Source organism: Nomascus leucogenys, chromosome 2 (assembly GCF_006542625.1).
Source record: "Nomascus leucogenys isolate Asia chromosome 2, Asia_NLE_v1, whole genome shotgun sequence".
In the NCBI taxonomy this organism is placed as follows: Eukaryota; Metazoa; Chordata; class Mammalia; order Primates; family Hylobatidae; genus Nomascus; species Nomascus leucogenys.
In genome coordinates this window covers 81821366-81838446 of record NC_044382.1, presented here as the reverse complement: position 1 = coordinate 81838446, position 17081 = coordinate 81821366, and the positions used below count along the sequence as shown (strand labels likewise).

Sequence of the window (17081 nt, the reverse complement as noted above, 5' to 3'; positions counted from 1 at the left end):
AAGCTTGTCTGAGCAGCTACTAAAGACCTCCCGTCAGAACCCCGCAGTGAAGACAAGGACAGTGTCTAGGGTGAGACCCTGGTATAACGCAGGTTTCCACATTTCCCAGATGACCCGAGGCACTGGGGATAAAGTTGGACACAGATTACGGAGCCTACCCCCAGACTAGGTCGACAACGATCCCAAGAGAGGATTCCAGGTTTCTGTCATTCTACAAAGCGACCCCAGTGGTTCTAACCACCAGGCAAGCTTGGGCAACACGGACAGCATGGGGGAGCAAACCAGGTGCAGCCAGGTGTGACCTCAGAGAAGCCCTTCCACCTCCCTGAGTCTCTGCTTCCGTCTGTCCACACAGTTACCACCCATCAGGCAGCATGGATAGGGGATGAAGCGGGAAACGACCATGGGAGCACCTGATGTGTCGCAGGTGATCAATATATCAACGCTGCCTTTGCCTCCTTCCTGGGCAGTGCAACCCAACCCAAGGGAGGCCTTGCAAAGCCTTCTCCAGCTCCTCGCAGTTCAGGCTTGGAAAGACTAGAAGACAGCAACACCTGGGTACGCCCCTGGCTACTTTCTTTTTTTTTTTTTTTTTCTTTTCCGAGATGGAGTTTCACTCTTGTTGCCCAGGCTGGAGTGCAATGGTGCGATCTTGGCTCACTGCAACCTCCACCTCCAGGTTCAAGCAATTCTCCTGCCTCAGCTTCCCAAGTAGATGAGACTACAGGCGCCCGCCACCACACCCCGCTAATTTTTTGTATTTTTAGTAGAGACGGGGTTTCGCCATATTAGCCAGACTGGTCTGAAACGTCTGACCTGAGGTGATCCACCCACCTCGGCCTCCCAAAGTGCTGGGATTACAGGTGCGAGCCACCGCGCCCGGCCTCCCTGGCTGCTTTCTGATCTTGGGTTCGTCTCTTCTCCTTGACGAAAGTGGAGCTCCAGGCAAGGCCTCAACCTTCCCTGGGTGTGTTTTTTTTTTATTATTTTATAGAGACAGGGTCTTGCTATGTTGCCCAGGCTGGCCTCAAATTCCCTGGCTCAAGTGATCCTCCTGCCTCGGTCTCCCAAAGTGCTGGGATTACAGGCATGAGCCATGGTGCCCGGTCCCCTGTGTTTTCCTTTTAGGCCCAACTCAGGGCAGGGCCAGGAGGAGATGCCTGCTCTGTCCTGGCTGACTCAGGAAGAGCTGCTTCTCAGCAAAGGTGCCGCCAGGCAGGTACTTACTCCTTTACAAGTTTATCCATAAAACCGGGAGCTCCACTTGACTGTCAGCCAAGAGCTGCAAACAGCGGGTCCACAGTCTACTAGGACACTTTTGTTTGGCGAGCAGTGTTTTTTGTTCTGTTTGTGCTCATGCTTAATTTGAATGTCTTTCAGGTGTGCATGCTTTGCCACAGACCTCACCACTCTATCGCCTTACACCCTGTCAGTTTCATATACTAACCTTACCTTCCCTGCCCCTAACATCACATCCTTACAGTGTAAGCTCAGTAAGCATGGGAGCTGCTTAAAGCTTTGTTGTCTCTCCTAGAACTACAGCTGGCACACACATGCTTGAGCAATGCTGAATGAGTGAAGAAATGAATCTGCAGGGGGAGCTTAACAGGGAGGAATAACAAGGACAGCTGAAACTGAGGGGCAATCCCTAGATTTCGCTCCACTCAGTTCCAGTTCTTCCCCATTGCTGCCTGTACTAACAGGGAACACCAACACGCATTTGGATTCTCTCATCTCTCTTTCTCTGAAGGGAAATAGCCAAAAGGCTGCCTGTTCCTCTGGTAAGTGCCGAGAGCTGACTATGAAATGAGCAGGGGTCAGGAACTCAGGACAGCTGGATCCCAGGCCTGGCTCCATCACTAACAGCTCTGGGACCCGGAGGAAAGCACCTTGCTTCTAGTTCTTCTTCTGCAAAACAAGAGCCAGAAGCCAGTTGCGCCTGGCTCAGCCCTGTGGTCACTGAGGAAGAAGCTCTGGCTGGGTCCCCAGGGAGCTGATCTTTCAGGCTTCTACCACCCACTCTCCTGACCACCCCAAGAGGTGCGTTAGGCTAAAGAGCAGGCAAGGCAAGGGAATGGTATCAAGATACTGGGGAGACTCCCTGCCACCTGCCAGCAGTAGCCCCATGCTCAGAGTACACCTTGGCAGTGAGGCCCTCCAGTGAAGAGGGCAGGTAGGAGCAGAGGGGACATGCCCACTGACTTGGGAGGCAGGATGCTATCTGGATGGAGACCACAGAGTGACCCTGGCCATGTGGCCTTGTTATGCAACTGCCCTGGGCCTCCGTTCCCTATCGGTATGATGGAGAAGAGAGCACCCGCCTCACAGGGGAGTTTGGAATTACACAAGATGATGGGTGCGAGTGCTTGGTCCAGCGCCAGGCATGCCTGGTATGCAGTAAGAGCTCATTAAACACTGGCTGGGAATTATGGTACAAATGGAGCGGGCCAGGTGGGGCCAGGCTGCAGGACTCACTGAAGCTTATCTCACTGAAGCTCCCCTCAATGGTTCTCAAGTCCTCTTTGAAAACATAGACGTCTGAGCTTCAACCCGGTCTTGCTAAGTCAGAATCTCTGGGGCGGGGCCTGGAGAACCTGAATTTTCAACCAGCTTCAGAGCCAAATCCGCAGCTGAAGCTAAGGGGAGACTTGGGATGACATTCCTGGAGGGCAAAGGAGAAACTGACAGATGCAGCGGGCAAGAGCTGTCCCTCCCACCGCCTGTCCTGTGGGGACCCACCGATGTCGGTGGCCAGCTGCTTGGCAGAGTGCGGGCTCAGCTCGGGGATCTGCAGGATCGCGTCGCAGTAGGTCTGCATCGTGGCTCTGGCGATCGAGCCCAGCCAGTTGTCAGCCATGTTGTCCAGCTCAGGCAATTCATCCCCTGAAAAGAAAAGGAGGTCACCAAGGAAAATTCAGGCCTGCTGGATGACCTGGCCTGCAGTAGCTGCTGAATGCACCAAAGTACCAAGAAGCCTCTGGTCTCAATGGGAAACACAGGAAACCAAGAACAGTTACATCTTAAGGCCAGGTGCAGTGGCTCATGCCTGTAATCCCAGCACTTTAGGAGGCTGAGGCAGGCGGATCATTTGAGGTCAGAAGTTTGAGACCAGCCTGGCCAACATGGTGAAACCCCATCTCTGCTAAAAATACAAAAATTAGCCAGGCATGGTGGTGCACGCCTGTAGTCCCAGCTACTCAGGAGGCTAAGGCAGGAGAATTGCTTGAACCCAGGAGGCGGAGGTTGCAGTGAGTCAAGATCACACCACTGCACTCCAGCCTGGGTGACACAGCAAGACTCTGTCTCAATAATAACAATAATACAGAATATAAAGTTATACACAAAATACCATCTGCTTACAGAGCAGAGCCAGAGGGCACAAGTGAAAGTGGAAATACCAGTGTGTTCCACAGTGGGATGTGGTTATAGATTTTTTTCAAGTTGTGATATTGTTTTAGATACAGCATCTGTACAAAAAGTACAAGTTAGAAGGTTAAAAAAAAAAAAAAAAGCAGGGCTTGGTGACAAATGAGCCCAAGGATAAGGTGTCATCTAGAGTTTCTATCCTGGAAACCGACGACTTGTAACATGGCCAGAAATGGTCCCCGCTTACCCTGCTCAGGAGGAAATGGCAGCTTTCCAGCGTGCAATGCCAACTCTAAGGCAGAATCCTCCTGAGTCACAAATGGCTCAAGATTCAGGGGGAGGGACATGATGTACTGCCCGATCTGAAACAAAAGAAAGCACTGTTAGCCTGACATTGACACATATGGGTTATTACTTTATGGGTACATTTGTGTGAAGGCAAACGGTAGACAGACAAAATTGCTAGACCTCAGGTGATCCCAAGTCTGATCTTTCTAATATGTGGCAATGCTTGTTATGGCAGTACCCTAAAAAAGAATCACTGGTAGCTTGCATATAGATTATACATTCATCCTTCTTATAATGACCCCAATATTTTTGAAATGCATTCAACACAATCTCTATCTCAAATGAAGTAATGGATATAAAAATGATTTGTAAAATTTGAAGCACTGCGTAAATATAAGTATTATTACTGTTCATAGGTGAAAAACCAATAAGATACTAGTGTCAGAAAGTGTGGGGCCAAGCAAAAATTCAAATCCTGTCTTCTGAGGCCAGGCACAGTGGCTCACACCTGTAATCCCAGCACTTTGGGAGGCCGAGGTGGATGGATCACCTGAGGTCAGGAGTTCAAGACCAGCCTGGCCAACATGGTGAAGCCCTGTCCTACTAAAAGTACAAAAATTAGCCAGGGATGGTGGCAGGCACCTGTAATCCCAGCTACTTAGGAGGCTGAGGCAGGAAAATCACTTGAACTCGGCAGGGGCGGAGGTTGCAGTGAGCCGAGATCATGCCATTACACTGCAGCCTGGGTAGACTCTGTCTCAAAAAAAAAAAAAAAAAGAGAGAGACTCTGTCTCAAAAAAAAAAAAAAATCCTGTCTTCTGGATTTGGATCTGATTCTCTCCCTCCTAGATAAATTTAACCAGAAGAAGAAAGGAATTCTGTTTTAAAAAAAGCCATTTATAACTATAAATTAATTTGGAGAAAAAACTATATTGTTTTCATAATATAAACTCTTGAAACTAAAGATAGACAAAACCCTGGCTGGTGGGGAATTGCAAAAGGTCATTTGCAATTGTCCTAAAAGACATTTAGGACATGCCCACAATTAGCACAGTCTTGGTCATGTGTTTGTCAGATATCCATGTGATGCCAAGAGTGTATTTTAGACCACTGTTTCCTATTTCTATTATAATTCATTGTTTTGTATTTTAAGGTTAAGTATATGTTGTTTCAAAATAAGGGGGTTGACTTTTCAGGTTTCAAAAAGATAATATATGTTTTTAAAAGGTCTTTCAGCCTGTTGTTGCTTTTTTTCTTCCTGCTACATATTCATTCCATGACATTCCTGTCACTGATAATTAATTCTGTAAGCTAAATGTCAGGGGACTATCAAAGCAAGATCTTCTCAATCTGGCTTCACACATGTCTACATAACAGCAGGCTCTTTCAGGGTGTGGTGTCCAGAAGTTAACAGAGACTCGAAAATCTACCCAGACCAGAGAACTACAGGATGATCATGCCCTTCTTTCCAAACATTCAATATGGTTTGGCTGTGTAAGTGTAAACATCCATTATTAGTTTGGTGTCCCTTTCTTCTTTTTTTTGTTTTTGAGACAGAGTTTTGCTCTTGTTGCCCAGGCTGGAGTGCAATGGTGCAATCTCAGCTCACTGCAACCTCCGCCTCCTGGGTTCAAGCAATTCTTCTGCCTCAGCCTCCCAAGTAGCTGGGATTACAAGTGCCTACCACCACACCTGGCTAATTTTTTTTTGTATTTTTAGTAGAGATGGGGTTTCACCATGTTGGCCAGGCTGGTCTCGAACTCCTGACCTCAGGTGATCCGCCCGCCTCGGCCTCCCAAAGTGCTGGGATTACAAGCGTGAGCCACTGCGCCTGGCCTGGTGTCCCTTTATAAGAGGTACACAGATGGTAAAATAAATCATTTTTTTCTTTCATGTACTTAGTATAATCTTTCACCCAAAATAAGCAAGTGGCCACTTACCTCACTAATAACAACAGCTACTGTAAATTTCAGCTTGAAGTGTTAACAAATTCATCATTTTTCCTCAAGGCTGGGGGAAGAGAAGGATGCTGATTTCTGGTGGTGGAATTTCTCCATACTATAATAATTCCTCTCCACAAGCCCTTCCTGAACACCTACTATGTACAAAGACCCCAGACATACTCCTATATTTGGTATACCTTTCATCTGTAGCCATAAGCTTTTGGCTAAGTCCACAGACTCAATTTTACCTTGCATATATATTGTTTTTAAATTTCAAAGCATTTTCTCCTATTTCATCTCTTTATAATGCTCACATGATTCTGTGTGGGTGAGGGCTTTCACCAACAAAGCAAAGTATCATTTAGGTGAAAAATTTCAATAATCTGACATCTCTAACTTCAATCAATTGGCCTCAGACTGTAGGAATTGCTGGGGTTCCTAGATGGATCTCACGGTGCAGGTTTCTCTCAGGGGTCTTGTGTCTCTGTTCACTCTTTGGAAATCAATATGGAAAGGGCTGCTTATCATCCCACCTGTGGGTATTTGTCTACTATTCTCACATATGCAATCAATATTTCTTGATATCCTAGTTGGGTTAACTCAGTGACTTGGGAAAAATGAAAAGTTTTGAGGTCAGACAGACTTGGGTTGGAGTTCTGGCTCTACCACTGTGAGAACCTGGGCAACTTAATTTGTCAGGACCTTGGATCATCATCGCTGAAATGAGGATGACTTCACATTACTTCAAAAGGTTGTGGTGAGGGTAGAATTAATACGTGTGCTATGCACGTAAAGCAGCTGGCATCCTAACAGAGCAGCCACTGGGTAAGTCGCTGCTTCCTCCCGGCCCCACTCCCACTGTGAAGGAGGGCTGCCACACCCGTCTCACAGACATGATCTGGCCCAGCCACTAACCAACCTGGCACTGTCCCCGCACACAGTACGTGTTCAATTAGGTGTTCCTTTCCTGGGTTCAGGTCATCAGCCTCCGAACAGCTCAGGAGGACAGCAGCAGGCAAGGAAGGGCCTGGGCCTGGAAACTCCTCCTAGCCCTCCTTCCCTCTCTAGACCTCAGTTTCTTCAACCTTAGAATCAACTTGGTAGCCTCTCAGGTCCCTTCCAGCACCATCATTTTCCGAATCAATTTAGATTGCAAGCATATTATCTCCATTCTAAAATCAGACCACTCAGCCGGGCATGGTGGCTCACGCCTGTAAACTCAGTACTTTGGGAGGCTAAGGTGGGCAGATCACTTGAGGTCAGGAGTTTGAGACCAGCCTGGTCAACATGATGAAACCCCATCTCTACTAAAAATACAAAAATTAGCCAGGTGTGGTGGTGGGCACCTGTAATCCCAGCTACTCGGAAGGCTATAGCTGGAGAATCACTTGAATCCAGGAGGCCAAAGTTGCAGTGAGCCAAGATCGCGCCACTGCACTCCAGCCTGGGCAACAAAGCGAGACTCCATCTCAAAAATAAATAAATAAATAAATAAAAATAAAATCAGATTATTTCCATGGGTTGTAAAGACCAACCCACATCTTAACAGTTTCATCAGTAGAGGGTATCAGGTGCCCTGGGAAATAGAAGGGAAATGACTGTTGTTTTAGACTTGATACTGCTCCAAATGAACAGAGAGCAGAGAGCCAGCCACCTCACTGCCTGCCAGAGGGACTGCCATGCACTTCTTGCAATTATACAACATGTACCTTTTTTTTTTTTCCTGAGGCAGGGGGTTGCTGTGTGGCCCAGGCTGGAGTGCAGTGGCACAATCACAGCTCACTGCAGCCTCGACCTCCTGGGCTCAAGCGATTCTCCCACCTCAGCATCCCAAGTAGCTTGGGACCACAGGACACACCACCATGCCTGGATAATTTTTTACTTTTTTGTAGAGGCGGGGTCCCCCTATGTTGCCCAGACTGGTTTCAAATTTTTGGGCTCAAGCAATTCTCTCACCTCCACCTCCCAAAGCTGTGACTATAAGCATGAGCCACCATGCCCAGCCTAACATTTATAATCTTTTTAAAATTCCTTTCTAGTTATTTCGGCAGAGTCACAACTTACACATAGGGGTTGGACTCTAACACAAGAGCGTAAGGCAGAAATCATCTTGAAAAGTCCCAGAAATCTCCCATTGTATGAGGTGAGTGTGGTTTGGCACACATTACTCCTCTGTAGTGTTTCTTGTGCACACTGACATTTAAGAGCACCTGAGCTAGACTGCAGGAAGGAATGGAAGGAAAGGCCATGTGCAGGTGTCTGGGTGACTGTCAATTCCCAGGGGTGAATGGGGAGGGCAGCAAGGACTCCACGTGCCCCCGCTCCCCTGCATAGTTTATTCTGTTTTCTTTTAATATTAAGCCTCTATAGCTGCAGTTCTTCTGAAGAGATATGTTTGTTGCTATGAAGTTAAACATGAAAGCACTCCACACAGATCCTGGCACATAGTAGGTGATCACTAAAAGCTGGCTGAATTTGAATTCACAACCACAAACACACACTACTCTTCTGAAAGTCACAGAGAAGAATTGGCCACCTGCCTCCTGTCTTCCCAAGTCAGAATTTCCTATTAGACTCTCAACTCTGACGCCCTCAGGTACTGGCCACATCTCATACAGGGAGAGATGGTGAAGGAGTGAGAATGTGCCGGGGTCTGGAATCGCCATGTGGCTCTGCTGATCTTCTTAAAGTCCAGGATCTGGGTGCAGACTACCCCAAAGCACAGGCTACCCAAAAGGGTCAGATAGCACCCATGGGGAAATGATTATAAGGGCAAGAATCAAAAGACAAGGAAGGTCTGAAAGGCTTGGACCACCCCGGAGAAGCACACAGAAGCTCTTACGTTGCTGATGTACTCGAGAGGGGTGAGACTAAAGGCAGGCAGGTCATCCGTGAGGGTTTCTCCGATGCCAGCCGTGTTCCAGCTCTAGGGGTGGAAGGAGAGGACACAATCAGTACCTAGCAGCCAGGCAGCTGTGAAGACGCCACCCAGAAATACACAAGAAGAACGTGGCCTTCCCCGGAGGTGCTGTCTTTGGTTGGAGCTGACTGTTGGAGCCTCCACCACTCAGGAGGCAGGGGCTTCTCTTCTTTAAAGCTTCACCTGGAAGCCCGCCATACAGAAGGCAATGGTTTCTCTCTCCGCATTCCTGCAGGTCCATGAAACAGGAACTGCCACATTGGCTGAACTGTGGGGTGGGAACTGATCCCTTTCATTTATCTCGCTGAGATTGTGACAGGAGAAAGTTGGATATTTTTGGTCCAAGTTTCTCTGTGTAGCGGGGCCACTGTGTAGAGAGGTGCTGGGTGCAGACAGCCTCACTACTTCATGGGTCCTTAGCACCCTAACGAGAACAGGGCACCCTGAGGTCCCCCACAGAGGCCACATGTCAGTCCCTTATCTGGGAGGGAGGCCTAGGAAGCCCCTCTGGCTGCAGGAAGAGCCAAGCCTTGTCGGCAATACTGCTTTACCTCAACTAAAGCTGCTGCTTTATTTCTCACCACCTTCTGGATCTGTTTCTCAACTGATCAGAACTCAGAGGGACGGGGATGGGACGGCACTTCCAAACGCCAACAGCTGCCCCTCTGGCCTCTCTGTAGTCCCCCTGTGTGAGGAAAACCTCGGCACCAACACGTATTTCTTGCCATTTGGAGTGGAAACACCTTCCGCGTTGCTGTGGGAGCCTTCCCAGCAGTCTATATAGAGTTGGGTAAAGGACCCGTGCACATGTGCTCACAGACTTCAGCGTGGCACACCTTCACACAGAAATCTCGCTTCTTACTTCCAACCTGAGCCACTCTAAAGCCAGCCTGGAAAACGAGACTCTTTCTGGCTGAACTCCGGGAGTGACTCCAGCAGTCATGTAGGAACTGCTGTCTGCAGCCACCTGATGCCGGATCCGGTTGCCTGATCCTTTAAGTAGCATTCCGGGAAAGGAATGACCATGTCCAACCCTGGGCTCCCAGCCCAGGCTCAGCCTCGGCAGCCCTCCCCATGCTCTCTAGCACCCACCCGGTTCGGTCTCATTTTCTTTGATGTAAATGAGCTCTTTTCTTCCCCACCCCAGGTGCCCCCAATCCCCGTCCTACAGTTTTCTAGACTCTTTGTTCTTGCCTGAGAATGCTCTTTTGTCTCAAAAGAGCTACTTTTTTTTTTCCAGCTAACTCCCAATCCACCGAGAAGGAACACGCCAACCATCCACATTTACCAAGTACCCAGGATGTCGAGTGTCTTGTGCTAGGCTTTGCAGAGAAGAGACAAAGAAATGTAAGATTTGCTCCTTGCTCTCTAGAAGGGAGCTACTTGGGGAAGCAAGGCCCCCTGACATACTCCCACCCGGTACACCTCCACACCTCCCATCCTGTTCTGGCCCCTCCCCTCTCCCCCCTGCAGACACATGAGTGCTGCCTCCCACTTCTAGAGCTCTCAGTGTCAGAGGCAAGGAGCAAGAGCTCAGGGCGATTAGAGAAGCGGCTGGCCATAGGATGTATGTGGTACACAGAGGCAGAAAGAGGCTGGAGGGAGAAGGCACAGCTTTAAACACCAGGCTAAGTAAAGGCTTTACCTTCAACAAGTAAATTGCAAGGGAAAAAGAGAGAGAGAGAGAGGAAACTTACCATTCAAAAACGACAAAAAAGACACCCCAATAAATCTCTATGTGCAGGATCCTAGATCCTGACTCAAAGGGTTAAAATAAATTATGCCATTTATAAAACAACTGGAAATTTGAACACTGATGACATTAGGAATTCCTTTTTTCTTTTTTAGGGTTGACTGTGGTACTGTGATTATTTTTAGAGTCCTTCTATTTCAGATGAGGGGGTATGTATGAAACAGGATGGCTAGGAGTGGATCATGGTTGGAGCAGGTGATGAGTATATGGAGTTCCTTATACTCTTCTCCCTACTTCCGTGTATGCGTGAAAAGGTCCATAGGAAGTTTCTAAAAACAGACAATCAGACTAGCCCTGGGGAGGGTTTTGAATGAGGAGAGATAAAACCAAAACAATGCTTTGTGAAGGTGAATACAGCAGCCCTGCAGAAAATTGGGGTGGGCAGATGAAAAGCTCAAAAAGAGCTCAGAGATGATGAGAATCCCCTGTGGAAACAGGTGTGGGACACAGAGAAAAGGAAGGGACAGCAATCCTTGGTGGTTTGTTGGCAAAGAGGGGTGCAGCAAGGGAGCCGAGATGGTGACAGGCTGGGAAGCAGAGTGTGGGGAGAAGCAACGGCTTCCAGGAGACCAAGAGCAGGTAGCAATGTGCAGGGCGAAGACAAGCACTGCTGCCATCCATCCCAGGGACTGCAGCCTGGAGGCCCCAGGAAAGGCCTCAAAGGGGAGGCAGGAGGAGCAGCCTTAAAACATGAACAGGCAGAGGAGAGAGGGAAAGAACAGCCGGAGTGGGAAAGAAGTTTGGAAGAAATGCAAGACAGAGTGGCTTGAAATAGGAGGGTGCTTTAAAAGCAGCAGAGGGCTGGGTGCGGTGGCTCATGCCTGTAATCCCAGCACTTTGAGAGGCTGAGGCGGGCGAATCACTTAAGGCCAGGAGTTTGAGACCAGCCTGGCCAACATGGTGAAAGCCCATCTGTACTAAAAATACAAAAATTAGCCGGGTGTGGTGACACTCGCCTGCAGTCCCAGATACTCGGGAGGCTGAGGCATGAGAAGTGTTTGAACCCAGGAGGCGGAGGTTGCAGTGAGTGGAGATCACGCCACTGCACTCCAGCCTGGGCAACAGAGTGAGACTTTGTCTCAAAAAAAAAAAAAAAGTGGGGGGAAAAAAAGCAGCAGAGAATGTCACTTGAGGGCAATAGGGAAATGCTGCAGGTCATTTTTTAATTGTTCAAAATTTATTTAAAGCGTCCTTCGAATGGGCTTTTCTATCCATCTGTCACCAGGTAAAATAGGTAAACTTCAATAATCTATTTTGAAATCAAATATAGCGTTGGTTTGTAGTCTTGGAATATAAAAGGGCAATAGAATTTACCAGCAAATGCTGAAAACAAACATTTGATGACCAGGGTTTAATTTTCAAATCCTTAAGGTCAGAGTGTTTGCCTTGGTATTGTGTGCTGGCACCCTCGGAGTGCTCCTCCTAATCTCCAAAGCCACCTGCGCCCATTCCCAAGGGCCCGTGGTGCTGTGGTGAAGCCGGAATGAGAAGGTAGGGCCAAGCGCCCAGGAACGCCACCATCATAATGAACTCTGGAATGCAGAAGTAGAGGGAAAAGGACGGGGGAAGCACCACCCCTGTTTAAACGTAGAACTAAGTCGGGAAGCACTGAGGTTTCAGAACAGAAGGTCAGTACCGTCAGCTTTGACAAAATAAAAATAATACAAACAACCCAATCTGCAGGTGGGGGAGGGGACAGGAGAGAGACAAAGAAAGCTAATCCTTTCGTTTTTCAATGGATCATACGTATCAGTATCTGTCTGCAATGGAAACAGGATTAACAAAAAGCAATGGCAACTCCAATCTCTTCATACTCATAATCTTTTTTTCATAACCTTGGAGAGAGCTTCTGGGGAATGAGTATCTTTTGTGGAGAAAAAAAAAAAATCTCGACCAGGCTTGGTGGCTCATGCCTGTAATCCCAGCACTTTGGGAGGCCAAGGTGGGTGAATCACTTGAGGTCTGGAGTTCAAGACCAGCCTAGGCAACCTGACCAAACCCCGTCTCTACCAAAAAATACAAAAATTAGCCCGGAGTGGTGGCAGGCGCCTATAGTCCCAGCTACTCGAGAAGCTGAGGAAGGAGGATCGCCTGAACCCAGGAAGCAGAGGTTGTAGTGAGCCAAGATCGTGCCACTGCACTCCAGCCCGGGTGACAGAGTGAGACTCAGTCTCAAAAAAAGAGAAAAGAAAAGAAAAATGTCTCAAGTTCAATAATTCCTTTGGATTCATTTAGTGTCTCTTTTTTTCTGGTTAAATTCAAATAAAATTATATTGTGCAAATCTTGTTTTTCTTAAAAACAGCACTATAGTATAATTCCATTTCTTCCTATAGATCTATCCACTGATGCCCACTCAGCCTTTAACATGTTAGGCCGGGCGCGGTGGCTCACGCTTGTAATCCCAGCACTTTGGGAGGCCGAGGTGGGCGGATCACGAGGTCAGGAGATCGAGACCACGGTGAAACCCCGTCTCTACTAAAAAAAAATACAAAAAATTAGCCGGGCGTGGTGGCGGGCGCCTGTAGTCCCAGCTACTCGGAGAGGCTGAGGCAGGAGAATGGCGTGAACCCGGGAGGCGGAGCTTGCAGTGAGCCGAGATCATGCCACTGCACTCCAGCCTGGGCGACACAGCGAGACTCCGTCTCAAAAAAAAAAAAAAACATGTATAGGCGTGCAGAAAGAGATGTCTGGGTTGCTGGACATCAAACTGCTGACGCTGATTATTGCTCGATGGTGGGATCTTGGAGGTATTTATCAGATTTTTTTTTTTGTATTTTCTTGTATTGCTTGAGTTTCTAAAAATAAATACCTATATGATTTTTATTTTTAAAAAATCAAGTAAGTCATTCTTCTTAAAAATGAGAATCACAGAAAAGAAGAAAACTACCACTTATTACACATCTACTCTGTGGCCAGTGCTATGCTAAATTCTATCAATATACAAAATCTCGCTTAATCCTCACCAATCTATATGAGAATTACTATATCCCCATCACACAGATGAGGAAATGGAGGCTCACGGAAGAAGGAATAACTCAGCCACGTGATGGCACCCACCTCATTTCTGCTACAGCTCTCCTCCACTTTACATCCCCTTCTGCGCTACGAATACAAAATCTGATTGAAATAGATCTCATGGCATTTTGCACAGAAAAATCATAAAGAGTGAAAATCACAAACTTCAAGGGTAGAAGGAACCTCACAATCATGTCGTTTAACTGAGTCCTTTTACGGATGGGAATCCTGACTCCCAGTGAGGGGGTGAGGCCTGACTGAGGCCATGCAGGAGCCCTGGACTCCCAGCCTTGCAGGCTTTCTAGAGGGTGGCAGAAAGGAGAGCACGTTTGATTTTGCCAGATGAGTTCTTGTCATTTTGTAAAAAGATCTCTTGGTTATTAAAGGCCCATAACTGGAATCCAAATGGCCTTGAAGGGTCAGTAAGATACACTAACCAGGGGGCTGTCCCACCCAGTAATCCAAAAGGAAAGTAACAAGATCTGGAGCAGCGGAAAGACAGCAAGTAGAGAAAATAGAACTAATAGGCAATGCCTTGAAAAATAATTGAGACAACCAGAAACGAGAAGAGGGTGTGAGGAAAGGAAAGTGAGTCGGTTCTAGAAACAGCCAAATAGAAAACGTATCAAGGAAAGAAAGGAATAGAACCCTCCAAAGCCCCCTCAAAAACACAAGATCAATTCTGATAAGGCACTCCCCTAAGTAAAGTTCCAGGACCAATTCTCCAGAAGTGTTTTGTGTGGTGTGAAAATAATTCAATCTCAAAAGACAATTAGCTCTTCTGACCTGGCCTAACCTACTAAGTGGCACATAATCTCTATTACTTCTCTGCTGCTCCAAATGGGGAAAGTTAATCAAGCAATTTTAATAATCCTGAGAACCGCCTGTGAATAAAGTATCAGAGTAACTACAATAAAGATAAGAAATTCATGTTAAGCAATGAGGTGAGATTGGAAAGTGGCTCTTTCCGGCTTGGGAAAGTTAAAGTGGGATCTTCCCAAAGCTCTTGGATCAGGGAGGGTTAAGCCCACACTCAGTATGCTTGAGTTGGAGGCAGGACCTGGGGGAAATTGATGTGGTCAGTGGGAAACTCACGTCCATCTTGGAAATGAGCAACAGCTGTTGTTTGATGCGCATGAACACGGAATCGAAAGCCAGCTGGTGGGCCTGCTGGTTAAGCCGAGTCAGCGCTGCTCGAGGTGCAGCCAGCAGGTTGTGGTTACTCGACCCTTTTTCCTAAGACAAGAAAATGCAAAAGGCAGTTGTTAGGCCTGAAACCCAACCCAAGTATTAGCTAGTTAACCATTTTGAAAACTCACAGGAGAATTGGGGGTTCTATGCAATAGTGGTTCCCAAACCTGGCTATGCCCCAGGCCCCTCTGGAGAACATGCTGAATTACAGATTCCCAAGCTCCACCCCAGAACTACTGCATCAGAGTTCACTGGGGTTGGAGCCCAGGAATCTATATTTTAAATTCACTTTCCCAGGTGATTCTGATGCACTTGGGCTAACACGAGCTCACGGACTAGCAGTTTAGAAAAAGTTCACCTGTGACCATCCCTCAGGGATAGATGAGGTGGGAAAGAGGGGGGAAACAAGATCAGAAGCTTCACATATAAATCAGAGTGATGGACAGAGCCCTAATTCCCAGGGAGGTCAGGTCAAATATACTTGGCTGAAAGCCAAAGTATGTACAACCTCCATGAGTCCCAAGGAATTCCAAATAGCCTGAGAAAATAGTGATGGAAAGTGTAACCTTAGTTTTGTTATTATAAATGAACCGATTATAACAGACATAAATCAGATTAGCAATAAAGATAAACAGAGTTGCTTTAACCTAATCACAGAAGCATGGATGAATGAGTTTCCAGAATTGCTTTACAAAGTGTTCGTCAAGCTCAATGCAACCAGTTGGTGGGTCAAGGTGCAAAGAGATGGGAAGGCCCTGGGAGAATAGCACTGAAGCCTCAGACATGTCCAGGCCCCCTGTGCAGTTCATTCCAGAGCTCTAGGCCCTGGATAATTTTCTACTGCATCTGGCCAGGTGTGGTGGCTCACACCTGCAATCCCAGCACTTTGGGAGGCTGAGACGGGCAGATCACCTGAGGTCAGGAGTTCGAGGCCAGCCTGGCCAATATGGTGAAACACTGTCTCTACTAAAAATACAAAAATTAGCCAGGTGTGGTGGCGCATGCCTATAATCCCAGCTACTCAGGAGGCTGAGGCAGAAGAAACGCTTGAAGCTGGGAGGCGGAGGTTGTAGTGATCCGAGATTGTGCCACTGCACTCCAGCCTAGGCGACAGAGTGAGACTCCATCTCAAAAACAAAAAGTTTTCTACTGCATCTGGTGCTCCAGGAACAGCAATGTCTCCTCTGTCTATCACCAAGACTGAAGTTAAAGCCAGACCAGTGAAGGAGGGGGATGGTTCGGCAAAGGATGCCCATGGTCTTCTTATAACCCTGGAGGCCATTCCCAAGGAGATGTGTGACTCATTCCATTTGTTAGGAAGTTCTCCTGTCCCTGGACCCCAAGGGGCCCAAAGCTCAAAGTCAAGGGGAGCTTTATGGCAGGCAAACTAAGAATTTAAAGAAAAAAACCAGGAGGGAACACCAATCCCCAAGTCCTCATGGTCCCATGTGGAAGAACTTGTACTTGGGTAGACTCCTGGTGACTCTGCAGCCTGGCTCCTCCCTTGGGAAAGAGTAGTGACTTCTCTTGCTCCTCCTGGTATCCTGGGTTGGGATCCTGTATTACAGGTTCTGCCTGCCTGCAAGCAGTACACATCTGGTCCCCTCTCAGGAGGCTGACCCTGAACAGGGCCAGGGGCTGTCCAGTTCTGTCTGACCAGCTGACAAGTCTCATTCTGGAGTGAATTACAGCAAGTCCCCTTAGCCACAGATCTAAACCCACATTCTCTTTTTTTCTTTTTTTTTTTTTTTTGAGATGGAATCTCGCTCTGTCACCAAGGCTGGAGTGTAGTGGCACAATATTAGCTCACTGTAAACTGTGCCTCCCTGATTCAAGTGATTCTCCCACTTCTGCCTCCCAAGTAGCTTGGACTACAGGCATGTGCCATTACACCTGGCTAATTTTTGTATTTTTAGTAGAGACCGGGTTTCACCATGTTGGCCAGACTGGTCTCAAACTCCTGACCTCAGGGGATCCACCCACCTTGGCCTCCCAAAGTGCTGGGATTACAGGTGTGAGCCACCACACCTGGCCTAAAGCCACATTCTCTAACCTGGCTTTTATCAGTAATAAAGATCCATCTCTTCTAACCTCTACATCTGTATCTCAATGGGTTTCAAGTTTAATATATTAGCTCCTTAAAACCCCAACGTAAATGAGACAGAGAAGTAGTAGCAGGGTACGTCACAGCCCAGGGCCACACACAGGGCCCGCCTGTAACCCGGAGAGGGAGAGGGTGACTGATGAGAGGAAGCCTTTCATTTGCAAGAATGCCATCCATTTGGTCTCATACCTTTAGGGTATAAAGTATTTCCATTAAACTGGCATATTCAGCAGGGTTATCTTTCTGGAGGTAATTATATTCTTGCCATGGGTTCTTGGCAGAGCTCTTCTTGTCTGTCAAGATGCTCTCCTGAAAACCAGCCAGGCTCCGGGGGCTGCAGGAATCAGACAGATACTTCCCAGCTGTGGACAAAATCCTGTAATGAAAGGAATGACCATTATGCCCTGAGCTATTTGCATGGAACTTTCTTGGAGCAGTCAGACTGCTCCTTACTAAATTCTAAGATAATCCTCATGAGACAGACTGAATTAAGGTCCAGT

General features: G+C 47.5%; 1 protein-coding gene across 4 annotated transcripts in view; it reads right to left on the bottom strand.

Annotated features, from left to right (window-relative positions):
* Positions 1 to 17081, bottom strand: part of COG7 (component of oligomeric golgi complex 7) — a 65839-nt gene that overhangs the window by 1126 nt on the left and 47632 nt on the right. For all 4 annotated transcript variants that reach the window (XM_030799772.1, XM_030799776.1, XM_030799778.1 and 1 more), the window contains 5 exons: positions 16771 to 16957; positions 14382 to 14522; positions 8440 to 8523; positions 3614 to 3728; positions 2740 to 2883 (listed from right to left, as the gene is read on the bottom strand). In XM_030799772.1, coding sequence (XP_030655632.1) covers positions 2740 to 2883; positions 3614 to 3728; positions 8440 to 8523; positions 14382 to 14522; positions 16771 to 16957 — 671 coding nt within the window. The remainder of the gene's footprint in view (positions 1 to 2739; positions 2884 to 3613; positions 3729 to 8439; positions 8524 to 14381; positions 14523 to 16770; positions 16958 to 17081) is intronic.